Genomic DNA, 26064 nt, shown 5'->3' with positions numbered 1-26064 from the left:
CAGCCCCATGCATGGCGGGATTTCTCTCTTTAATGGTATAAAGGAAGTCCCCAAGTCTGTACAGTAGTCTGATAAAAGATAGCAGCAACCGCAGGCAGAATGGTGAAGCAGACTCCATCTGGGGCACACATGCCCACCTCAAATCTCTATGCCGCGATCCTCGCACCACCTGAATAAGCTTGGGGGCACATAAAGCCCCACAGGCTCAAGACCGAGGGAGTTTTGAAGGTGGCACAAAACGGTCGCGGCTTACCCCTTTGTTTCCCAGTGCGACAGACTGAGTACACGTTACTACATTCGTTCGCATGTTTCCTTTGCCAGTCTTTGCTCCACGACCTTTGTGCCCCCCCTTTGCGTGGTGTAGTAGTTAAAAGTGGTGGTTTGGAGCAGTGGACTCTAATCTGGAGAACTGGGTTCGATTCCCCCACTCCTCCACATGATCGGCGGACGTTAATCTGGGGAACTGGGTTGGTTTCCCCACTCCTACACATGAAGCCGGCTGGGTGACCTTGGGCTAGTCACAGCGCTCTTAGAGCTCTCTCAGCTCCACCTACCTCACAGGGTGTTTGTTGTGGTGACAGGAAGGGGGGGAGATTGTAAACCGGTTTGATAGAGATAGTGGTAGAGAAGAAGAAGAGTTGGTTTTTATATGCTGACTTTCTCTACCACTTAAGGGAGAATCAAACCGACTTACAGTCACCTTGCCTTCCTCTCCCCACAACAGATACCCTGTGAGGTAGGTAGGGCTGAGAGAGCTCTAAGGGAGCTGTGACTAGTCCAAGGTCACCCAGCTGGCTTCACGTATAGGAGCGTGGGGAAACCAACCCAGTTCACCAGAGAAAGTCGGCATATAAAAACCAACTCTTCTTCTTCCCCATTCCAAGATCAAAATGTAGGCGGCAAGCTCCTCTTCTGTCATCAATGCAACTCCGCAGTGCACCGTGTTTAACAGCTCATGTCGAAGACGGCCCTCAATATTCTGTCACACACTGGTGTGACCGAAAGAGAAGAGCCTAGAAGGAGGCTGAGCTACGTAAATCAGAGCAAGCCTGATTCTCCTTGTCTGCAGACGCCAGACCCAAGTCTAGCCTCACCTCCATGGTGACCTCTTTTCCCCCTAGAATGGCAATGGAATAAAGCAGAGTATAGAAATCTCTATTCCTGACACTGGGTGGGCCAGCCTGCACTGACTGGGCACGTGCACCGGAAAAGCAACTCAGAGCACACAGAGACACATGTGCACACCTCAAGGGTCCACGCGTTACGCAAATCCTCCTGCCACGCTCACACCACCTGCCCTAATGGCAGACATTGCGTGGAACTATTTTAACCATCCTTGCTTGTGGTCTGAAAGCTCGCTTCTTTTTGCCTCTTTACCATCTCCATTCACAGGCTGTGCAGGTCTTTGCATCTGTTGGAGGCGGAGAGTAAAGCGACCGCAGGACCGTGGAACGCACACCGCCCCCATCTCGGCCGCTGGCGGAGCAAAACTGCTCCGGACGGCTCAGGCTGGAGGGCAGACAGGAGCCGTGCGTCACGAGAGCGCAAACCAAGAAGGGGTCATCGGCAGCACACCCGACAAACTGCTTTCCCCCCCAACTCACAGCGCCTCGGATGCCTTGCCGCCAGCGCCCCCTTCATGCTCCTCCGGGGGGAGTGCCGGCTCATTTTCTCCTCGGGCAAACGTGGCCACTCACCAACGGCTCCATGTCCGGCATACCCTCATGCAGACGCACAGCTCCCGGTAGCTGAGGTATTGGAAGACGGCCAACCAAACGTCCCGCTGCATGATGTGGTCGGAGCCGCTGTCCAGGGGCAAGGAGTCGGGTTCGGGGCTGTCGGGGGGAGGCCGGACCACGTGCCTCTCCAGTTGAAGCAGAGGCTTGGGAGGGGAGGGCACCAGGGGCCAGTTGAGGAACTGAGTCCGGGCCACCATGCGGAGTCCCGTCTGCCCGGCGGGCCGGCCCGCCTTGCGGCCCCCCGCCTGCTGCTTCCCTCGCTCGCTCCCCCTGCTGGACGGACGGTGATTGTTCTCTTTCTCCTGAGAGTTCCCTCGGGCTTTCGGCTGCTTGCCATTGCGCGCCGTCTCCGAGCCGCCATTGCGCCTCCCGCCCTCCTCCTCCGCCTCCTCTTCCTCCTCCTCCTCCTCCTCGTCTTCCTCGCTGGCGCTAAAGCCCAGGGCAGCCAGGCGCTGAGAGCGGGTGGTCGGGGATGCGGCCCGGCTCGAGACGCCCCCGCTGGAGCCGTCAGAGCCCCGAGAGTCCGTGTCGGAGTCAGAGTCCGAACTGGAGCTCGAGCTGCTGCTGTTCTTCACCCGTTCCAACATCTGGCACATCTGCTTGAAACGCTCCAGCTTCTCGCGCTGGTGGGACTTGTCCGACTGAGCTGAGGGTTCCAAGGGGCCTGAAGGAACCTTCGGTTTCTGGTGGGAAAAGAAGAGGAAGATGAGTTGGTTTTTATATGCCGACTTTCTCTACCTTTTAAGGAGAATCAAACCGGCTTACAATCGCCTTCCCTTCCCCTCCCCACAACAGACACCCTGTGAGGTAGATGGGGCTGAGAGAGCTCTAAGAGAGCTGTGACTAGCCCAAGGTCACCCAGCTGGCTTCACATGTAGGAGTGGGGAAACCAACCCGGTTCACCAGATTAGCGTCCGCCGCTCATGTGAAGGAAGAAAAAGGGTTGGTTTTTATATGCCGAATTTCTCTACCAAACCTGGTTCTCCAGATTAGAGTTTGCTGCTCTTAACCACTACACCACGCTGGCTTCCACACCACCCTGGAAGGAAGTGTAGTCAGACACTACACCATATTCCCATCAAGACATTAGGAAGAACTTTCTAACAGAGCAGTTCCTCAGTGGAGGTGGTGAGCTCTCCTTCCTTGGAGGTTTTAAAGAAGAGGCTAGATGGCCACCTGTCAGCCATGCTGATTCGATGACCTTAAGCAGATAATGAGAGGGAGGGCATCTTGGCCATCTTCTGGGCATGGAGTAGGGGTCACTGGGTATGTGTGGGGGAAGGTAGTTGTGAATTTCCTGCATTGTGCAGGGGGCTGGACTAGATGACCCTGGAGGTCCCTTCCAACTCTATGATTCTATATTCCTCACCCCAAGTCGAGACTGCAAAGATCTACAAAAAAGATTTCCTTGGAGGTTGACCCTCGGCTACGACATACCACTTGCCTGGAAACTGATTGAAGTCAGCGTCTGTGTCCTTCCCAGAAGTAGCACGCGGCTTTATAAAACTGGTGGCCAAGGACAGAGTTAGGCCAAGCATCGGCACAGGGGATTAAAGGCTTGCCGATTCCTGCTTCTCCTCCAAGCACCCGCTTTTCTTCTCCTGTGGTGTATGTGAGGGTGCCCTGACCCCCAGACACATAGTTTTGGCAGGCTCAATTCATTGCCATGGGAGGGCAGGGTATATTATACCACAAGGGGAGTGGTACCCAAAGCACATGTATACAGAAAAAAATTCCACTACACAACTGAATGTGACAAATTATATAGTTTCAAAAAGGTGATTTATAGTACCACATATAGACTTATAATATTCGGAAAACGTATGTCAGACAACTGTACAGTTCCTCATACGACTTACAATATTCAAAATACTTACGTCCAAACAACGCAAACCATACATGGACTGATAATGTTCAAAATACTTATGTCCAAACAATGCAAACTATACAACAAGATTTCGCGATTTTATCCTTGTTTCGCATCAGCTTCATCAGAAGTCTTCTGCTTTTTACCTTGCTGTTTACAGGAGAATCTTGCCCGCTTCTGTTAGTCTCACTGATTCAACTCCTGTCACTTTAAAACAAAATTTGCAGCATAAATATACTCGTGCAGTGAAGCTGTTGTATACCTTGCATTGTCTGGACATAAGTATTTTGAATAGTATAAGTCCATATAGAGGAATTGTACAGTTTGCATTGTTTGGACATAAGTTTTTTCATATAAGTCTATATGTGGTATTATAAATGACCTTTTTGAAATTATTATGTTTTAATTTATAGTTATGGCCATTGGCCAGCATAAAATAACAAAGCAATACAGGTACCTATATAACATTAATTAAAAATAGAAGGAAAAAGGAAAAATAAAAAGTAAAATAACATGGCCTAAAATAAACTGATTAAATACATTTTCAGCATAATAAAGTACCAAAACAAACATTGCACATTATACATTGTACATTACTTCACCCATCAGTCATCATTGATGAATCACTAATAATATAACTCTTTTTATTTTGAACATTCCTTTTAATAATGGAACTGTACAGTTTGCATTGTTTGACATATGTTTTTCAAATGTTATAAGTCTATACGTGGTATTATAAATCACCTTTTTGAAATTATATAATTTGTCACATTCAGTTGTTTGGTGGTATTTTTTTTCTGTATATGTGTGCTTTGGGTACCACTCCCCTTGTGGTATTTTATACCCTGCCCTCCCACGGCAATGAATTGAGCCTGCCGAAAGTCTGTGTCTGGGGGGCCAGGGCACCCTCCTGTACACCACGGGAGAAGAAAAGTGAGTGCTTGGAGGAGAAGCAGGAAACGGCAAAATATTCCTCCGCGCACACGGTGACAAGAGGCGGTATCTCAGAGACCACACCGTCCGATCCAAGCCTTTAATACCCTGCCTGTGCCAGTGCTTGGCCTAACTCTGTCCGTGGCCACCAATTTTATACATGCAGCACAATTTAAGAAAGATGTAGACAAGCTGGAACGTGTCCAGAGGAGGGCAACAAAGATGGTGAGGGGTCTGCAGACCATGTCCTATGAGGAAAGGATGAAGGAGCTGGGTATGTTTAGCCTGAAGAGGAGAAGACTGAGAGGGGATATGATAACCATCTTCAAGTACTTGAAGGAATGTCATATAGAGGATGGTGCTGAGTTGTTTCCTGTTGCCCAAGAAGGCCGGACCAGAACCAATGGGATGAAAGTAAATCAAAAGAGTTTCCGTCTAGACATTAGGAAGAAATTCCTAACAGTTAGAGCGGTTCCTCAGTGGAACAGGCTTCCTCGGGAGGTGGTGACCTCTCCTTCTCTGGAGGTTTTTAAGCAGGGGCTAGATGGCCATCTGTCAGCAATTCTGATTCTGTGACCTTAGGCAGATGATGAGGGAGGGCATCTTGGCCATCTTCTGGTCGCTATGGGTGTGGGGGGAAGGTAGTTGTGAATTTCCTGCATTGTGCAGGGGGCTGGACTTGATGACCCTGGTGGTCCCTTCCAACTCTATGATTCTATGTGGGAGGGTGGGGGGCAGCGAAGGCCCTGTCCCACGAGCTCCCCATGTACCTTGTAGGCTCTGAGCCTCTACTTTGCAATGGGAAAAGCTGCAACTCAAAAGGATCTTTTTAAAAAGTTTTATTGAAATATGCAGAACACTACAGAATATGTCAAAGAACACAAAGCATACAAAAAAAACACAATATACAAAAAAAGTGAAGAAAAAAGAAAGAAAAAGTGAGACACAAAACAATACAGAAACCGACCTCCAACTCTCCCCCCCCCCAAAACAGACCACCATATACCTTATTTCTCTTGCGAATAACTTTGACTTAATCTATTTTTACTTTAATTATTATTTAGGTATTTTCATCTTAAGGTAAAGGTCCCCTGTGCAAGCACCGGGTCATTCCTGACCCATGGGGTGACGTCACATCCCGACGTTTACCAGGCAGACTTTTGTTTTACGGGATGGTTTGCCAATGCCTTCCCCAGTCATCTTCCCTTTACCCCCAGCAAGCTAGGTATTCATTTAACCGACCTCGGAAGGATGGAAGGTGAGTCAACCTTGAGCCGGCTACCTGAAACCATCTTCCATCGGGATCAAACTCAGGTCGTGAGCAGAGCTTGGACTGCAGTACTGTAGCTTAGCACTCTGCGCCACGGGGCATCTTAGTCTACCATTTAATAAGTTTAGGTTCTGAAACCTAAGGTCATTTTTTTATCCATAAAATGTTGATTTATATATACTGACCATACCTTCCAATCTATTTAAAAGTCTGAAACCCAACTATCTTCAATATATTTACTTAACTTGCCTATCTTGGGCAACCCCATAACTTTCTGATGCCATTCATGCAACGTGGGTACTTCTTTTATTCTCCATTTTTTTCGCCCATACAATTCTTGCTGCTGTTGTCAGATATCTAAGGATATCTAAGGATATCTCTCAACTGATTTTCTAATGTCCTATCTAAGATACCCAGTAAATATATTTCCGGTTTGAGTGGAATTTTTACTCAAAAGGATCCTGAAGCAATGGGGTTTGTTGTTGCGAAACTTAAGACCCCTCCACACCTGAGAGTGTAGTACGCCTGTCCCCGTGTGGTAGACCTCCACATGCGTACATATAAAAATTGGCCAAGGGGGGGGGGCTGCCAGGAGGCGGAGGAACGGTCCTGCCCTCACAGCGTCTGACCCTGGAAAGGGGCCAGTGCCCTAAATGTTCTGTATTTTGGGGGACTAGCCCCACCTGCTGGCTAAAAGGAGGCCATCACAGACGTGCACAAATCGCTTGCCGCTTAAAGGCACTCCCAAGCAAGCAGAAACCAGTTTGAAACAGGTTCCCAGTGGCTTCTCACCAAGAATTTTGTGGGGCTGGCAAGATTGGGACAGTGCCGAGAAATCTTGGGGCTCAGAACCCCCATCCGCCTTTTCCGAAAACGAGCGTACATCTTCTGCTCCTCGTTGGCTCAGATGCTGACCCCCCCACCCCCCTAGAATCATAGAATTGGAAGGGACCACCAGGGTCATCTAGTCCAACCCCCTGCACAATGCAGGAAATTCACAACTACCTCCCCCCCACACCCCCAGTGACCCCTACTCCATGCCCAGAAGATGGCCAAGATGCCCTCCCTCTCATCATCTGCCTAAGGTCATAGAATCAGCATTGCTGACCAATGGCCATCTAACCTCTTCTTTAAAACCTCCAGGGAAGGAAAACTTACCACCTGCCCAAGGAAGTCTGTTCCACTGAGGAACCGCTTTAACTGTTAGAAAATTCTTCCTAATGTCTAGATGGAAACTCTTCTGATTTAATTTTAACCCGTTGGTTCTGGTCCAACCTGGGGCAACAGAAAACAACTCGGCACCATCCTCTATAGGACAGCCCTTCAAGTACTTGAAGATCAAGGGGTGTCCTGATTGATGACCCCACTCTCTGCTGCCCTGCAAGGCAATGAAGCAAATGCCAGATTTGCCCCAAAGGCTGCCAATGGCTGACCTCTACCCTAAGAAGAGCCTTGCTGGATCAGACCAGCAGTCCACCTAGTCCAGCATCCTGTCTCACACAGCTGTCAACCAGTTGCCTGTGGCAGTCACTACATCCTTGTGCTGCGAACTGCACATTTCACTACATCCTCGTGCAGGGAATTGCACATTTCACTACATCCTCACGCAGGGAATTGGCACATTTCACTACATCCTCGTGCAGGGAATTGCACATTTCACTACATCCTCGTGCAGGGAATTGCACAATTCACTACATCCTCATGCAGGGAATTGCACAATTCACTACATCCTCGTGCAGCAAATCACACATTTCACTACATCCTCGTGCAGCAAATCACACATTTCACTACATCCTCGTGCAGGGAATTGCACATTTCACTACATCCTCGTGCGGCAAATTCCACATTTCAATCACTCGTTGCATAAAGAAGTATCTTTTTTTTGGTCCGCCCTGAATCTATTGTCCATCAGCTTTACTGGATGCCCTTGAGTTGTAGTATTTTGGGAGAGGGAGGAAAAAGTTCTCTGCCCGCTCTCTCTATCCCGCGCATTATTTTATAAGCCTCCACCACGGCCCCTCCTCCCCCTTACTTGTCTCATCTCCACACTGAAAACGTCCTCCCTTCCTCGCCCCCTCACCTCCAAGTCGCTGGCCGTGATCTGGTTCAGGTGGATAGATGGGTGGGAGATGGGGCCCTTCACCTCGAAGTCCCCACTGCCCGTACGGCTCCAGGTCTGCATCGATTGCAACTTGTTCCCATCGGGGGGCTGTTCAGTGGCCTGAAGGGAGAAAACAAAGCCTGGCTGAGGCAAAGGCAGAGAAAGGCAAGTCCGTTTCCAATAGAAAAGGAGCTTGAAGGGGAAAAAAACACAGAGAGGAGCATTTAATTGGATGGGCCCAAACCTGCAGCGTCTGTCTAGGAGCAGTATCATCAAAGCCCCAGAGATGATCAAAATTCCGCATGGCCATCAAGTCTCATATAAACTCCACATTGGTTAAAGCAATGCAATTGTATCTGCCTTCGGATGAGCTTATGAGCCACAGTGGGGGAGGACTCCAAGCCTTGAGACTGGCCAGATTGGGCTCCCGGCACACAAACTGGGGGAGGTGGGGAGAGGGAAGGCGGCACGGTGCAACCCAATATCTCAGAAGCTAAGGAGAGTCGGTATTTGGACGGGAGGCCCCCAAGGAAGACTCTGCAGAGGAAAGCAAGGGCTAACCCCCTCTGCTTCTCCCTTGCCCTTAAAGCCCCTCGCTGGGGTCGCTGTAGGCCACTTGTGAATTGACGGCACTTATGCACGTACATAAACTAAGGAAGGGCCACTGCTCAATAGCCAAGCCCAGGTTTTCTGTGCCCAAGCCTCCTGGGTTTAATCCCTGGCAATGCTAGGCGTCGGGAGAGAAATGTCTTTGCCTGAGATCGAAGGCAGCCACTGCCTTTTGGAGAAGACTGCAACGGACAGGGCGGACCGAGAGCCCCTCCGTGAAACATTAGGAAGAATTGTCTAATTAGACATTAGGATGAATTTCCTAACAGAGCGGTTCCTCAGTGGAACAGGCTTGCTCGGGAGGAGGTGAGCTCTCCTTCCCTGGAGTTTTTTAAGCAGAGACTAGATGGCCATCTGTCAGCACTGTCAGCCATCTGCCACTGTGTGTGTGTGAGGGGGGGAGTTAGTTATGAATTTCCTGCATTGTGCAGGGGGTTGGACTAGATGACCCTTTTGGTCCCTTCCAACTCTATGACTCTATGAAACGGAGCTTCAAGCGTTCGTGGCACGATAAAGAAACTTCAGCTGATTGTTCCAGCACTTTCCTCCACCTTGGAGGCCCACCTTTCCTCCAGCGGCCGCCCAAGACTGATCGCCCCAACTGCTGGCCACCCCCCACCCCAAAAGCAGCTGGGTGGAAAACACCTAGTGGGCTCACCTTTTTCAAATGCTTTTCCCGCGTGCCTTTTAACTGAAAGAGAAAAAAAACAAAGGAGAAGCTTAGTGGAATCGCTGAGCCAGCATGTCTAGTTAGAAGGGTCCCGGGAGCTAAGGCGCTTCCGGGTCTTTTCTCTAACTCCTTTCGGAAGGGACTCGGGGGCTCCCTCCTGAACTTTAGAAAAGGAAGGAGGCAAGGAGGAGTCACAAGTGGGAGATGAGGAGAGGACATCTTAGCAGGAGAAGTGGCAAGGAGAGGACATCTTCTTAGCAGGAGAAGCGGCAAGGAGAGGACATCTTTTTAGCAGGAGAGGCAGCAAGCAGTGGGCAAGCCGTCATCCTCTTCCACAGGACAATGAATGCAAAGAGCCATAATTTGGGGGGTACGGGTGGGGGGGAGCAGACATGAAATGAATTTAAATAGAAATGCACAGTGTGGGGAAAGAGGAGGGGGAGAACTCAAAATATCAGAATCTGGGATCACCCGGTGAAGCTGATGGCCGGTAGATTCACAAAGCAAAAAAACCCCAAACCAACACAAAACACGTCATTACACAAGGCTCAGTTAATTTATTAACTTTATTAGAGCCAGCGTGCTGCAGTGGTTAAGAGCGTTGGTTTGGAGCAGTGGACTCTAATCTGGAGAACCGGATTTGATTCCCCCGCTCCTCCACATGAGCGGTGGAGGCTAATCTGGTGAACCGGGTTGGTTTCCCCACTCCTCCACATGAAGCAAGCTGGGTGACCTTCGGCTAGTCACAGCTCTCTTAGAGCTCTCTCAGTCCCACCTACCTCACAGGATGTCTGTTGCGGGGAGGGGAAGGGAAGGCGAACAGCACCAAGCACTTTCCCAGTGAGGCGCTCACCTTTTTCTTGGGCCCTGTGTCCGGAGGCGGCAGCTCCTTCTCTTTCTTGCGCTTGTGGATCCCGGCTTGGGCCTCCTCGGCAGATGGTGGGGGAAGAGGTGGGGCCGGCGTCAACTTCTTCTTGTTCTGAGCGGGCTCGTCCGTCAGCTTCCACCGGACCCCCTCCTCGCCGTTGTCAGACCGCCGCTTCCCCGTGCCATCGCCCGAGTCCTGAGAGCACAAGACGGCAGGGCGGGGGGCTGGTGAGGCCACTGCACGCCTGCCACTGCGCAGTTTGCAAGTGGGCAGGGTGGGATCCTACACAGAGGCCCTCCTATAACCTCATCTACTACAAAAGGGTTGGGGTGGGGAACGTCAGGCCTGGGGGCCATTTAAGGCCCGCGAAATCATTTGGTCTGGCCCTTCGTGGGTCCTGGCAGATCTCTAGCTCAGAAGGATCTAAGACTGGCGATCCGCCCCCTCCCGCGGACAGGAATAGCCTCTATTCAAGGCGGATATGAGTTTGTTTTGCTGAGAAAAGGAACCTTTTTTCCCCCTTGCAGAAGAGTCGTTAGCTATGGAGCTGCTAGGACCGCCCAAGAAACTGTGTTAACCCTTACCCACCCGGGCCATGGAGAAACGTATTCCCTCTGTACTACAAGAGGGCTGGGGGCGGAAGTGGCGACAATAGAGGAGTTAAAGGGGGCAGGGCCAGAATGTGCGGGGGGGGGGATTCTTAGCCCGTGTGTCCTCATTTCATCCCTGCAGGCGGAGGTAGCAGGAGCCAGCTGTAGAATCCAGCCCCGAACATGCAGAGCAGGAGCAACTCCAGCGTGCAGCTGGACGGCTACGTCCGGCTGGTGCAACAGACCATCCTGTGCCACCAGGTGGGCAAGTGTGCCACTGGTTGGATGCCTGCCTGCTTGCCCGCGCCGGGGGGGGGGTCATCTGGGGCAGTTGCCTGCTTGGGGCTTGGTCGGCTAATTTTTAAGTTGCTAATTTTGTATGGTCCGCGAATGATGTTATAAATATCCAAATGGCCCTTGGCGGAAAAAAGGTTCCCCACCCTGTCCTACAGCTTCCTGAACGTGGGGTACCCACGGCCACGGTTTTTTTGGGGGGAAAGGAAGACACCTCGAATAGGGCAAGAAGGAAGGCATGAGCGAAGGCGATCCCTGAATGGCCGCTTGAGATCGTGTAATATGTTAATTAATATAATGCTTTCCTCTGAGTAGGGAATAATTAAGCAGGGTTTGCAAGATGGTAGATGGCGAGCCAGATAGCTGCGGCTCTCAGGGTGGAGCGACGTGTTACAACAAACCTTCGCTTCTTCGTAATGTTCCTGCAGGGACGGGTAACAGAACCCTTCCCCTGCCCACCGATTTGCCCCGCAAATGCACTCCCTCCCTAGGATTGCCAGCTCTGGGCTGGGAATTACCTGGAGATCGCCTGGAGATCAGTTGTAATAGCGGGGGGATCTCAAGATTAATTTGAAACCATATATTTGTGTCCTTAACAATAAGGACTGGTGAAACATTGCTGCAGAACAGTATACTTTGTAACTTTATACAGGCAACTGAAATTGTAGGAGCTTTTTGCTATTGTTTAACAATTGTATAAGAATTTTGTCATTTTTGCCTATCACACTATTTTTATAGATATGGGTATGATAGTTTTGTCACGTTGTTATATTGCACAGTAAATTGTTAGTTTCATATATACATGGCCAGTGTTGCTGTTTATTTTATACCACCTGGAGGCTGGCAACCCTACTCCTCCCCCAAACTGGTTCTATTTCCCCCCCAGCTGTCAGGAAAACAGGGGCATTGCAGGAGAGAAGTGGGCAGGTGTGGGAGGGGATAAGGACCCCCCTCCATGTTGGGGGACACGCACTTGCCGAGACAGCACGTCACGCCACCGTGACGACAGCTGGCCAAGAGCGCAGTCGGCAGAAGCAGGCTACCTGGGAACTCGAGGCTTCAACCACCCAAAGGGCTTTCCTGTAATTACGTGCGAACCTTCATGCGCTCTGCCCCACAGGTTTCTGTGTAATCCCCCCCCCCGGCTGAGCAGCAAAGGGCCTTCCACCCCTGTTCAGTGTCATGATCTACCCACCCACCACTCCTGGAGATCCAAAACACGTACTTTCATCGATTTGCCTTCTCTCTTGCACTTGGGACATTCCCAACAGTTTGGAATTTCGTTGTTTATGACCCCTTCGGCTCTTCCCATCTGTAAAGAGAGGGGCCAGCACAGGTTATGCGTGTGGGGGGGGAAATTAGTCGGGTTACACAAGAACATAAGAAAAGCCCTGCTAGATCAGACAGAAGCCCATCAAGTCCAGCAGTCTGTTCACATGGTGGCCAACCAGGTGCCTCCAGGAAGCCCACAAACAAGACGACTGCAGCAGCATTGTCCTGCCTGTGTTCCACAGCACCTAATACAACAGGCATGCTCCTCTGATCCTGGAGAGAACAGGTATGCATCATGACTGGTATCCATTTTTTACTAGTAGCCATGGATAGCTCCATCCTCCATAAGAACATAAGGAAAGCCCTGCTAGATCAGACAGAGGCCCATCAAGTCCAGCAGTCTGTTCACACAGTAGCCAACCAGGGGCCTCTAGGAAGCCCACAAACAAGACAACTGCAGCAGCATTATCCTGCCTGTGTTCCACGGCACCTAATACAACAGACATGCTCCTCTGGTCCTGGAGAGAATAGGTGTGCATCATGACTGGTATCCATTTTGACTAGTAGCCATGAATACCCCCTCCTCCATGAACATATCCACTCCCCCTGCACCCGGTTCTGCCCCCTTCCCTCCCCCCAACCTCACCTTTAAGCAGCCTGGATGTACAATCTCGTTGCAGATGGTACATTCCATGAGTGACAGGTTGAACTTCTCCTCCTCGCCCTCCACGGTGTCCTCTTTCCCGGCCTCCCCACACACCAGGCACACAGCTGTGTGAGGTAGGACTGGCTGCAACGACAAAGGTCCAGAAGTGAGCGGGGAAAGGCCCGACTATACAGAGAGAGAAGCTGCCGGGTGGAGACTTTCCCACAGACAGAACCCGCAGCCAGTGTTCCACTCAGGGGCTCCGGAGGGGAACCCGAAAAGAGTCCTTTTCAAGAGCTTTCTAACCCAAGGATCCTCGAGATGCCTTAGAAATGACAGATTCATACAGAAACTAATTTTTTTTTAAAAAAAATCCTGCTTCTGGCCAGAAGTCCCAGGGCTGCTAAGGATTTTTAAAATTGTTGTCAACTGCCCTGAGACTGGTTTCAGCCAGGGAGGGTGGAATAAAAACTGGGAAAATAATAATGAAATAAATAAATATTTATTTATGAGAGGGAGGACACCTTGGCCATCTTCTGGGTGTGGAGTAGGGGTCACTGGGGGTGTGGGGGGAGGTAGTTGTGAATTTCCTGCATTGCGTAGGTGGTTGGTCTAGATCAAAGCTTCTTAAATTGTGGGTCGTGACTGAATGTGGGGGGTCACAAAAAATTTGGCAACAGTAAAAGGTCTCTTTTATTATTTATTATCCGTAAATGTTTGATTTGTATACCTATTTTATATACCTATATATAATAAAAGGTAAAGGTCCCTTGTGCAAGCACCGGGTCATTCCTGACCCATGGGGTGACGTCACATCCCGACGTTTTCTAGGCAGACTTGGTTTATGGGGTGGTTTGCCAGTGCCTTCCCCAGTCATCTTCCCTTTACCCCCACCAAGCTGGGTCCTCATTTTACCGACCTTGGAAGGATGGAAGGCTGAGTCAACCTTGAGCCAGCTACCTGAAACCGTCTTCCATCGGGATCGAACTCAGGTCGTGAGCAGAGCTTGGACTACAGTACTGCAGCTTACCACTCTGCGCCACGGGGCTCATCACCTATATATAATAGGTATATAAAATTGTATACCTATTTTATATACTTAGATACTTGGGGTTGCATAAAAATTTCTTGGGCAAAAAAAGGGGCCATGAGTGGGAAAAGTTTAAGAAGCCCTGGAATAGATGACCCTGTTGGTCTCTTCCAACTCTATGATTCTAGGAAATAAATTAGGCGGAAGGGCAGCTAATCAGCGGCTTTCCTGAACAGCAGCAACCCTCATGAGACCTGAGGCGGGGCTGCCTTGGCCACAACGAGGACTAGAAACTTTGAACCAAAACGACCACCGGCCTACCCCCAAATCTCCTGGTACATTCCCCGGAGGACTCTTCGTTCAACTAATACCAATCTTCTGGTGGTCCCCGGTTCGAGGAATGTCCGGATGGCTTTACAAGGGCCTTTTTGGCCCTGACCCCCGCCTGGTGGAACAGCCTCTCTAGTGAGATCAGGGCCCTACAGGAACTGTAAAACAGAGCTATTCCACCAGGGTTACGGTTGAGGCCAGCCATGGTTTTCCATATATGACTGCTGGCCTCCCCAACCCTCACCGCTGTTGTATGTCGTCCATCTGCTTGCCTAGTTGTAACTTTTTACACTTAGAGGCGCCCAAGTAGTTCTAGGATATTTGGTTTACATAATTTTAGGGCTATTTTAAATGTTGTTTTAATGGTTTTATTGATAAATGGGTTATTATTCCCTGTAAGCCTCTCTGATGTTCTATGAGAAATATACTCGTCAGTCATACAGCAAGGATATGACTTTTTCCTTTTCTGAGCGGAGGTTTTGTACCCACTAGTAGCCCATTGAGAAACTTAATCCTGGGCTGTGCATAGAGTGGACAACAAAATAAATAATGGGGTAACTCCTCCTGCACATGGGTATTGCAGATACACAAGCGTTGATCCTTGGGGATTTGTTTGTCCCGCCCAACTAAAACGGCTGTTGGCGTAGTTTCAAAGCGTAGAGCAAAGAACGCTGCTCTAAGGTTATAGTTTGAAATCTTAGTCTAAGATGGTCGCTTTTAAATTATTTAAACCATGGAGCAGACTGTGCTTTCTAAACTAACGCCCTGTCAGGCAGGGCATCGCACCTAAAGACCCAGACTCTTAGTTGCGTGCTGTCAGTAAGCGGCTCTGAGCCCGGTCTTGGCCGGGGGAGGTAAAAAGGTAAAGGTCCCCTGTGCAAGCACCGGGTCATTCCTGACCCATGGGGTGACGTCACATCCCAACGTTTACTAGGCAGACTTTGTTTATGGGGTGGTTTTGCAGGTGCCTTCCCCAGTCATCTTCCCTTTACCCCCAGCAAGCTGGGTCTTCATTTTACCGACCTCGGAAGGATGGAAGGCTGAGTCAACCTTGAGCCGGCTACCTGAAACCGATTACCGTCGGGGAGAGTGGGGTATTGAATTGAAATAATCTATAAATAAAATAAATAAAACCCACCAGCCCAGCCTGACCTCCCCTCACCCCTTACCGCTGTACACTGCCTCTGGAGGCACGACTGCTTCATGCGCCCGGGCCCCCCGAACTTCTTCATGTCCTTGCAGAAGTGGCACTCCCCACACTCCGACCGCAGGCAAGCTTTGCACTTCCGGCACCGCGTCCGCCGCCGGCGAGCTCCAGCCCCCGCCCCTTTGCTGGACGACATTGGCTACGTCCCGCTTCAGCTACTATCAGGGCTGCGGGGAGCAGAGGAGACAAAAAAGCACAACAGACAAGCGAGTGAGAATTGGGACGGCGGGTGGAGGGGGATGCTGGTGGCCGGCCAAGGGCGATGCGGAGCGCAGGAGGAACTAACTTCACAACCGCCGCTGCTGCGAGGGGGGAAACTCCTAAGCGCATGATGGGCATCGAAGACATCTTGAGAAAGCTGCAGAGCAAAATGTGGTATCGTCAAGAGAGCCAAAAGAACCACCAAATTTGGGGACCAGAAAAAAGCCCTCACACACTATGTGTGTGTTAAGCGCCGTCAAGTCGCTTCCGACTCATGGCAACCCTATGAATCAATGTCCTCCAAAATGTCCTATCTTTGACAGCCTTTTTCAGATCTTGCAAATTGTGGGCCGGGGCTTCCTTTATAGAGTCCACCCATCTCTTGTTGGGTCTTCCTCTTTTCCTGCTGCCCTCAACTTTTCCTAGCATCACTGTCTTTTCCAGTGACTCTTGTCTTCTCATAATGTGACCCAAATACGATAGCCTCAGTTTAGTCATTTTAGCTTCTAGGGTCAGTTCAGGCTTGATTTGATCTATAACCCATTGATTTGTTTTTTTGGCCATCCACAGTATCCGTAACAGGGAATCCGATTGAATGAATTAACTTGATATTGGTGGCCAATGACACATCCTTACACACACTATAGCTGGAATTATTAATTCAAAATCTCACTAACGAAATTTCGGATAGGCAGCCACATGTAAAGCCCATTGCAGTAATCTAGCCTGGATGCATTCACCCGGCACCAGATCACACTTCTCGGGGACAGCTGTAACTGGATTTGTTTCCCCACTACTACACACGAAGCCAGCTGGGTGACCTTGGGATAGTCACAGCTCTCTCAGCCCCACCTACCTCACAGGGTGTCTGTTGTGGGGAGGGGAAGGGAAGGCGATTGTAAGTCGGTTTGATTCCCCTCTCCTCCAGATGAGTGGCGGACGCTAATCTGGTGAACTGGATTTGTTTCCCCACTACTACACACAAAGCCAGCTGGGTGACCTTGGGCTAGTCACAGCTCTCTCAGCCTCACCCACCTTACAGGGTGTCTGTTGTGGGAAGGGGGAGGGAAGGTGCTTGTAAGCCAGTTTGAGTCTGCCTTAAGTGGTAGAGAAAGTCAGCATATAAAAACCAACTCTTCTTCTTCTACTTGGGGAGTGCACGCCCACCCAGGACAGGCTGACTCCTTGTTCCTTGTCGCTCATCAATGACACCTCTGCCTGGTTGGTTTTTACTGGCCTTCATCCATTCCATTACCTTCTCTAGGACCTTCTGCTAACTCCGCTGTTAAGGATAAATACAGCTGGGTAACATCTGCATATTATAGAACCACCTTCCAAATCTCTGGAAATCTCCCCCTCCCCCCGCAGTTTCATGTAGTTAAATAGCATGGGGCATCAAATAAAGCCTGGCTGGACCCCATAGCACCAAGGCTGTTTCTCTCCCAAAATCCAGGCCTGGTTCTAGATTAAAACAGATCTAACTACTGGCAACCAAGATCAAGTTAATTCATGCCATCGTATACCTTATTACTATGTATGGGTGTGAAAGCTGGACAATGAAGAAAGCTGATAGGAAGAAAGTAGATTCCTTTGAAATGTGGTGTTGGAGGAGAGTGTTACGGATACAGTGGACTGCCAAAAAAACAACAAATCAGTGGGTTATAGATCAAATCAAGCCTGAACTGACCCTAGAAGCTAAAATGACTAAACTGAGGCTGTCGTTCTTTGGTCACATTATGAGAAGACAAGAGTCACTGGAAAAGACAATCATGCTAGGAAAAGAGGAAGACCCAACAAGAGATGGATTGACTCCATCAAGGAAGTCACAGCCCTCGATTTGCAAGACCTGAGCCAAGCTGTTAAAGATAGGACGTTTTGGAGGACATTGATTCATAGGGTCGCCATGAGTCGGAAGCGACTTGACGGCACTTAACACACTCACACACAACTATAATCCATCTCCTCCTAAACCGCTCGAAGAGGAGTAGCCACCAGCCACTCAAGAATGGCCTCCTGGCCACCGGATCATTCATTTAGATCATTTGAGTCTAGGGATGCCTTCTTCTTCAAGAGGGGAACTCGCGACCACTGCTTTCAAAGCGGTCGGAATTACGTCCTCCCGCAGAGAGGCATTCATTACCACCTGGACACATCTGACCAACCCGACCTGATGGGATCGACCACAAAGGGCAAGAAGCGGAGATGAGAGGTGGTGGACCACAGGCTCCTAGGATGCTTGTCCGGTTCGTAAGGCTCTGCCAACCGAAACTCAGACACACAACTAGGACAGGACTGTGCTCTCAGAGCTTCATGTCCACAACACACAAGGCAGGGTGTGGAAGTGTCTTCCTGCTCGCAGAAGGCTAACTTCAGATCCAACCCTCATTTCTGCAATGCTCCGCATTTTAGTACACTTTTTTTTCCACATTATATTTTACAGCTCTCTTGGGAAGCCCATTACACCACGGAGGAACGTTGCATAGCAATCAGGAATCACTCTAGCTTAGAATATCGGCGTACCGAACACACAGCGAGAGAGTCTCTCCGGCGAACCACCGCACAAGGAAGTTAACCAAACACTACTCGCGAAAGAAAATAAACTCCTAATGAATAAATAAGAAACTCTGCTTCCCGGCATGGGGAAAGGGGGAAGGTGGACTCTTCCTCTCCTGTTGTTCCGACTGGGGTTAATGAAGTACAACCATGACATTCTTAAAGTTATATTAATAAACGAAGACAGAACGGGAGCGCCCGAGTTCCATTCGTTTCTTCTCTGGGTCACTGGCAACATAGGAGCTAAGCGGGGAACAACACACAGAGAGAGTACTCTGGTTTGCTCTAACTCTTGGCAACTAACTTTTGGAATTAGGGCCGCTGCGATTTAGCGTTGGTCTAAGGCTGGGGAGACCCGAGTTCAAAAGGGTTGCCCGGCAAGTATCAAGAATTTGGAAATGTTATAAAAAACATCGCTTTAAAAGGGTTTTTGGATGCCACGGCTAAAAAATGGTTGGAAGACGTCTTCACAGCTAAAGGGGCCAAACAAAGTGCGAACAGTATTTTTTTATAATAGTTTCAAACTCTTAATACATCAGTGGGAATACCTAGTGTGGTAACAGCCTTAGATTGCCTGGGGTCCATTGCTGTCTAAAGGTAAAGGTAGTCCCCTGTGCAAGCACTGGGTCATTCCTAACCCATGGGGTGAAGTCACATCCTGACGTTTACTAGGGAGACTGTGTTTACAGGGTGGTTTGCCAGTGCCTTCCCCAGTCATCTACACTTTACCCCCAGTAAGCTGGGTACTCGTTTTACCGACTTTGGAAGGATGGAAGGCTGAGTCGACCTTGAGCCGGGTACCTGAAACTGACTTCCGTCGGGATCGAACTCAGGTTGTGAGCAGATGAAGAAGAGTTGGTTTTTATACACCGACTTTCTCTACCACTTAAGGAAGAATCAAACCAGCTTACAATCACCTTCCCTTCTCTTCCCCACAACAGACACCCTGTGAGGTAGCTGGGGCTGAGAGAGTGTGACTAGCCCAAGGTCACCCAGCTAGCTTCATGTGTAGGAGCGGGGAAACAAATCTAGTTCACCAGATTAGCCTCCGCCACTCATGTAGAGGAGTGGGGAATCAAACCCTGTTCTCCAGATCAGAGTCCACCGCTCCAAACCACCGCTCTTAACCATTACACCACTCTGGCTCTCAATAGAAAGGTGAAAGATTGAAAGTTTATGGCAAAGGTTTCGCAGAATAGCTGGGTTTGAAGGAAGGGTTTGAAGGAAGAGAGGAAGGGGACGTCATAAAAGTGGTGGTGATGGGAAAGGTGAAAGATGCTGCCCCACAACCCAGACACCCTGCTCAGACCTCCCCGTCCTCCGGCTTCTGAGGTTTCACAGTCTTTCAAACCTTAAGGACCAGAACCTTTCATAATGGTTTGGGGACACCAAATTCTGTGTGCATTACCAACCGACTCCTGTACTTGCACTGCACAGTTAAGGATCACGTGCTGCTCTGGAAGCATTTTTAGAAGCAGCAGCAAGAAAGAGAATACAGCTAAAGACCCTCGCAGTGGAGCTTGACCCTTAGGAAAGAGAAAAGCAGAAGAACCAAACTCAACATGCTTTTCCTTTTTTCCTCCTTCTCATTGCAATTTTTCTGAAACCGACAGAAATCTGCCAACTTAGCTGCCACCGTTTATTCCTTTTCAAAATGCCTTCCATCCCACCCTTCCATGATAACACCCGTCAACGGAGCTTATGGCTTTAATTATGAATTACAATAACCAATAGTAAACAATTAAAAATAAAGCACACTTTAAAAGGCAACTAAATAAGCACAGGGCACAGAAGTACACGTGCCAATAACGGGCAGTTTATATTAAATTGCCCTGCCCTGGACAGGACAGGCTAGCCTGATCCTGTCAGATCTCAGAAGCTAAGCCGGGCCAACCCTGGCAAGTATTTGGATGGGAGACCACCAAGGAAGTCCAGGGTTGCAACGCAGAAGGGCTGTGGCTCAGTGGTAGAGCATCTGCTTGGCATGCAGAAGGTCCCAGGTTCAATCCCTGGCAGCTCCAGTTAAAGGGCCCAGGCAGGTAGGCGATGTGAAAGACCCTTGCCTGAGACTCTGGAGAGCCGCTGCCGGTCTGAGTAGACAATACTGACTTGGATGGAACAAGAGTCTGGTTCAGTATAAGGCAGCTTCATGTGTTCCAGGTTCAATCCCCCACATCTCCACTTAAAGGGACAAGGCAAGTAGGTGATGTGAAAGACCCCTGCCTGAGACCCCGGAGAGCTGCTGCCGGTCTGATAGACAATACTGACTTGGATGGACTGAGGGTCTGGTTTAGTATAAGGCAGCTTCATGTGTTCCAGGTTCAATCCCCGGCATCTCCACTTAAAGGAACGAGGCAAGTAGGTGATGTGAAAGACCCCTGCCTGAGACCCCGGAGAGCTGCTGCCAGTCTGAGTAGACAATACTGACTTTGATGGACCAAGGCTCTGATTCAGCAGAACGCAGCTTCATGTGTTCATCCACCTCTGAACATCTCTTGCCTTGAAAACCCAGCAGGGTTGCCATAAGGCAGCTGCGACTTGATGGCAAAAACAAAACTTTAAGTACTAATTGAAAATTCTTAGCCTGGCTTCTGCTGCCAGGTGAATCTCCTTGGGGAAGGAGTTCTACTGCTGGGGGCCAGCACAGAAAAGACCCTTTTTGGGGGGCCAGAAGTCACCCACCTAACTCTCCAGAGTTGAAGTCCACCCAGAGATCATCTTAGGAGAGAAGGCAGACGCCCTAGCCCTCATGTGGACAAATGGCCCATTTTGTTCAAAAACAAAGCAGTGGGTCATGTTTGGGGAGGGGCCATGGCTCAGTGGTAGAGCATCTGCTTGGCATGCAGAAGGTCCCAGGTTCAATCCACAGCATCTCCAGTTAAAGGGACTGGGCAAGTAGGTGATGTGAAAGACCTCTGCCTGACAGCCTGGAGAGTCCCTTTAACTGGAGATCCTGGGGATTGAACCTGGGACCTTCTGCATGCCAAGCAGATGCTTTACCACTGAGCCACAGCCCCTCCCCCAAAAATCAAGGTGCTATTTGAGTCAACACATGGAGCTGCCTTATACTGAATCAGACCCTTGGTCCATCAAAGTCAATACTGTCTACTCTGACCGGTAGCAGCTCTCCAGGGTCGCAGGCAGAGGTCTTTCACATCACCTACTTGCCTCGTCCCTTGAACTGGAGATGCCGGGGATTGAACCTGGGACCTTCTGCATGCCGAGCAGATGCTCTACCACTGAGCCACAGCCCCTCATCTAAGAAGAGGACCTTTGCTCCTATCTCCGTTGCCACTGCCCTGAGGTGTGCGGGAGCCCACAAAAAGGTGGGACGTGACAGCGGAGGAAAAGGGGGTGGCGCGAGGGAGGATCCCTACAGGGGCAGGTGACAAATGGAAAGGTTTTCACGTGAGATACAAAAAGGAAAGTTCGTAGAAAAGGCACAACCATTGCGAGATTAATGTTAATTGTTCCGAACGTACATAGCACCATCGATCTATACATGGCAGATTACAGGTAATGTGGGGGGGGGGAGGATGACTAAGAACCATGCCCTGAGGCGGTTACAATTGAAGAGTCAAACTAGACACTACTGCGGTTTCCCCAACAGCCAAAATTTAGAACTGAACCAGACATGACTTGGAACATGCAATATCGATTCCAGCCTTCCTTTGCATCCTGCCATCCCAGCATCCGACCAGCAGCCAATTATGAGGAGAGGGGAAATGTGGGTCATCCCGCCTTCAGGACACGGGTATGTCCTACCAAAAATTCCAGCAGGAGGTGAGGAAGGAGAGCAAAAGGGCAGCTGCCAATTTCTGCGGCAGCCTGTGTTTCGGGTACGTTCCAGTGCAGTTCTCAGCTTTGGCAGTGGAGGAAAGGACGATACAAGAGAGGCAAGCATAAAGTATACTACACATCTAAGCCAGTGAGGTGTAGTGGTTAACAGCAGTGGTTTCGAGGGGTGGACTCTAATCTGGAGAACCAGGTTTGATTCCCCACTCCTTCACATAAGCGGCGAACGCTAATCTGGGGAACTGGGTTAGTTTCCCCACTCCTACACATAAAGCCAGCTGGGTGACCTTGGGCTAGTCACAGCTCTCTCAGCCCCACCTACCTCACATGGTGTCTGTTGTGGGGAGGGGAAGGGAAGGTGATTATAAGCTGGATTGATTCTTCCTTAAGTGGTAGAGAAAGCCGGCATATAAAAACCAACTCTTCTTCTCATTCTCAGATGGAAAGTAAGACCTACAGCATAACCCAAAGGGCTTTGCAGAAAAACCAAGTCTTGCTGAGAAAATTCAAAGGGACAGCACTGGTTTCATTCAAACTAAAGTATGAAGTTAAGGTCTGTTGTCTACACAGAATATTTCCGTTCCCCAACACCGAAAATGCACAGACACCTAAATCATTTTGACGTTCTCTGCCAAAAAAAAAAAAAAAAAAATCCCAGTTCCAATGTCCCTTTATTTCTGAAATTTCCATCTCAAGTGTGACAGTTCCGGGGGGAAGTCAGGCTGGGACAAAACAGGGAAAGGGCTTCAGGTGGGGTGGCATATGCAGCTTAGTTTGTATGGGGCATCAACAAAGTCCACGCGTGAGCTTCACATTGCCACTCTGGCCCCCACAATCAACATTTTGACCACACAACGCATGCATAAACAACACACACCCCCATGGAAAATCCTGTTACCACAACTACTATTTCCTCTCCCAGCTTTGCTTCCCTGTAAGACCCCTCCATTCTCTCTCTCAAGCATCCAACCCCAAAGATTCTGCTTGTGGGAACTTGGCTCCGATACCTCATCGTGCCCCAACCTGGCCTCAGAGCTGACAGGTCCGGTGCTGGCAAGGGATCCCGCACGCCTCAGCCATGGTGCCCATCGCCGGATCCCTCCGAATCCTCTCCGCCATCTGCAGCTCGCCTGACACATCGCCTTTGCTCCCCCCTCCCCACCCACTCCCTTTAAAAGCCTTTTAAACACAGGCGGCTTTCAGGAGCAAGACCCTTTCCAGCAGACCCCTCTGGATCCCACAGCTCTCTGAGGGACAGAACCGAAGCCATCCTCGGTCCGGGGGGCCCCCTGAAATCGGCTGACACGGCCCATCCCCTCTCCCTCCCACCCCCGGGGTTAAAACATGAGAAACACACACAGAGGCAAGAGGCATTTACGGCTGGTAATTCCTTCCCCTGGAAATCGGAGAGGAGAAACTTTGGTTCCATGCTTGCCCCCCCCACACACATACACCAAAGCCATCCTGCTCCTTCAAGAACCCCCCTTCCCTGCCTCTCAATTTCAGCCCACCCAGAGGTGACCCCCCCATTCCAAACCACCTGGCCAAAAAAGATGCATTTTGGAGCAGGGTTCTCCCCACCCCTCTTTTTTGGGGGAAAAAAAAAGGAAAACCAAAATCATCCAACCCAAGGTGACAAAACACAGGGTGGAAAGAGAAGAATGCCCAAGAAAACAAAACAACAAAGGAGATAGAGAAGAGGAATGGGGGAGCAGGGGGGGCATACAATCGTATGCCTTGCATTTTAAGGTGGGGGGTAGCATCGGTTCTGCACTCAACCCCTCCCGAACAGGCACATTCTTGCAGCCCGCCTGAGAGCTCCTGAGCCCTCCCCCTTCTCTGCAACCGAGTTGTTGTGATGTGTTCACATGCCGTGTGCGTTCACACAATCTGCCTTCCACACACATACAGACGTTTGTGTGGGGGGGTCATTTTTGTGCAAAGCAACAGCCAGCCTTCTCAAAGCATAACGTGGAGGGAAGACAGAATTAATTTTGAATGGGGAGATCTGGGGTGAAGGGAAGAGCAAGAGTTTGATGGGGGGGGCGGAAGGGGGGGAAACAAGGGTTTATTCCTTGAAAACATTCTTTGGCAAAGCCAAGAGAGAAGAGCAAAACTTACCTTTGGGAAGCGCATCCAACCACCGAAGAGTCTTCCTTACCCATTGGCAGTCTCGGAAAGAAAAAAAGATGCTAGATGTCTTACAATCGCTACACACACACACACAAGCACACACACACCCCGGAGAAGAACCAGCGAAAGGTGCCTGAGGATGGGAGATGGGAGGTGGTCAGGACACCCCCCCTCCTTAAAATCACGAAGGGTTTAGGGGGAGGGAGAGAGAGAGATGGGTTACTCACCTGCTATGTGGCCATGGGGTAGATGGCGATTCTAGTGCTGGGTTTGTTGTCATGGTGGGGTGGGGGGGGGAGAGAAGAGATCCAGCCAGTTGTTGAAGGATGTGTGTGTGTGTATGCGCCTGTCTCTTCGTCCCCCCCGCAAATATGGGGGGGAGGACAAGAGGATGGCGGGCAGGACGATCTCCCCAAAGAGGCTATTCCAGGTCCATGGCAGCTGTGCCCCCACACCTCACCCCCTCTGCCGTTTTACCCTTCACTCTTTGCTTCCTTGCCCTTGGGAGAAAAGCAGGGGGTGGCGTGCGGGGAGGGGGCTCCCTTGCCCAGCTCATTTACGGCGAGGAGACCCTGCCACACCGCACACCGACCCGGGGGATCGCCTGCACCCCTAATTTTGGACGGAGCCCTGGCATTGCCTATGCGCGGTACAACCTCCAGTCACCCCCCCTCTTTTCCCTCCTGGCTCCTCCTCCTCCTCTGCCCACCACTGAGATTTTCCTCAATTGCCCAAACACCCACCCTCCCCTTTTCAAATGTAGGCAGACCACTCCCCTCACGAAGCCCACTCCCCACTCTCTGGGCTGGCTGGAGGAGGAGGAGGAGGAAGAAGAGGGGGGGACTTCACCCCTTCTTGGCTTGTTACTCAAATAACTCCATTCACTTTGGAGCAGAGGGATTGGGGGGGGCGATCCAAAAAGGCGAGGGGGGTCCCTCCTCTCCCCCCCCAATACTGCTTAGCCCTTCTTCTTAATTGAGGGGGGGCATCTCTCGGCTGCCTCCCCCCGAAATCCAAGAGGCCCAGCTCCCCCCCTCCTTAGCAACCTCCCTCCCCCCTGCCAAGGAAGGAAAGGGGGAAGCTGTGAGCCTTGCAAAACCCCGTGCTTATGCAGTGGGGTGGGGCCCTCCCCCTGGCTCCAGTGCTAAAAAGGCAAGCAAGGCCCCCCCACCCCACAATTTACAGGAGGTGGGGGTCTAGCGCCCCCCACCCTCCTCCCCAGTTCACACCTTTCCTCAAGGGGGCTCTGAGCTGCCCAGCTGCCCCTCCCCCCACATAAGGGAGGGCTTTAGACCCACCCGCCCCCCTCCGAATTGGCCAGTCTGGGCGCGGGGTTCGGGCCCCCCCGCGGCCCCCCGGAGGGGAGAGAGCTGGGCCCCCCGGTGCTGGTGGAGCCCCCTGGCCCCGTCTCTCTCATCCTCTCCTCTTCCCTCCTTCACATTCACTCACTCACTTGCACATACTGATACACACACCACACATTCACTCACTCACACACACACACACACACACAAAAAATCCCATCATGGCGGCCCCAGGAAGGCCAGAAGGGAACAGCGCCGCGCGGGGGCCGACGGGAGGCGTAGTCTTTTCGGCCTCTTCGGACGCATCCGGCTCTATGGGCACCGGGGAAAAGTTTGGACTACATCCGAGATGGCTTCCGGCGCCGCCGCGCGGGGCAGCGTGGGGGCTGTAGTTCCCGCCCCCCTCTCTACAACGCCTTGGGTTCGTTGGTCACTATGGCCTGGAAAGGGATGTTTGGACTACAGTTAAGATGGCGGCAGGAGGCTGCGGGCGCAAGGGAGCTCGGGAAGGGTAGTTTCGCTGGCCCGTCGACTCGGCGTGTTTTGCCCCGCTCGCCGAGGGACGTGTTTGGACTCCGTTTCAGACCGCCGCTGAGGCGTGGGGCTTCATGGGAAATGTAGTTTTCTCGAGATCTGTGCCAGGATGGATTTT

General features: G+C 50.7%; 1 protein-coding gene and 1 non-coding gene across 4 annotated transcripts in view; one reads left to right on the top strand and one right to left on the bottom strand.

The window, feature by feature from the left end:
• The window catches only part of FBXL19 (F-box and leucine rich repeat protein 19), a 36770-nt gene extending 12319 nt beyond the window's left edge, over positions 1–24451 (bottom strand). The window contains exons 1-9 of one of the 3 annotated variants that reach the window (XM_056863853.1): positions 24336–24436; positions 24097–24147; positions 15389–15593; positions 12860–13003; positions 12167–12253; positions 10043–10252; positions 9178–9210; positions 7890–8030; positions 1698–2422 (exon numbers count right to left, since the gene is read on the bottom strand). In XM_056863853.1, the coding sequence (XP_056719831.1) occupies positions 1698–2422; positions 7890–8030; positions 9178–9210; positions 10043–10252; positions 12167–12253; positions 12860–13003; positions 15389–15562 (1514 nt within the window). In that variant the 5' untranslated portion in view covers positions 15563–15593; positions 24097–24147; positions 24336–24436. Of the gene's footprint in view, positions 1–1697; positions 2423–7889; positions 8031–9177; positions 9211–10042; positions 10253–12166; positions 12254–12859; positions 13004–15388; positions 15594–22982; positions 23012–24096; positions 24148–24335 lie in introns of those variants that run through there. The other 2 variants (XM_056863854.1, XM_056863855.1) reach the window with 2 other exon arrangements.
• Positions 20130–20201, top strand: TRNAA-GGC (transfer RNA alanine (anticodon GGC)). The gene has a single exon. It is a non-coding gene; the product is annotated as a tRNA-Ala (tRNA).
• Positions 24452–26064: the final 1613 nt, after the last annotated feature.

Source organism: Euleptes europaea, chromosome 18 (assembly GCF_029931775.1).
Source record: "Euleptes europaea isolate rEulEur1 chromosome 18, rEulEur1.hap1, whole genome shotgun sequence".
NCBI classification, from domain to species: domain Eukaryota; kingdom Metazoa; phylum Chordata; class Lepidosauria; order Squamata; family Sphaerodactylidae; genus Euleptes; species Euleptes europaea.
Note: the sequence above shows the minus strand (reverse complement) of the source record. Positions and strands in the feature narration are given on the sequence as shown.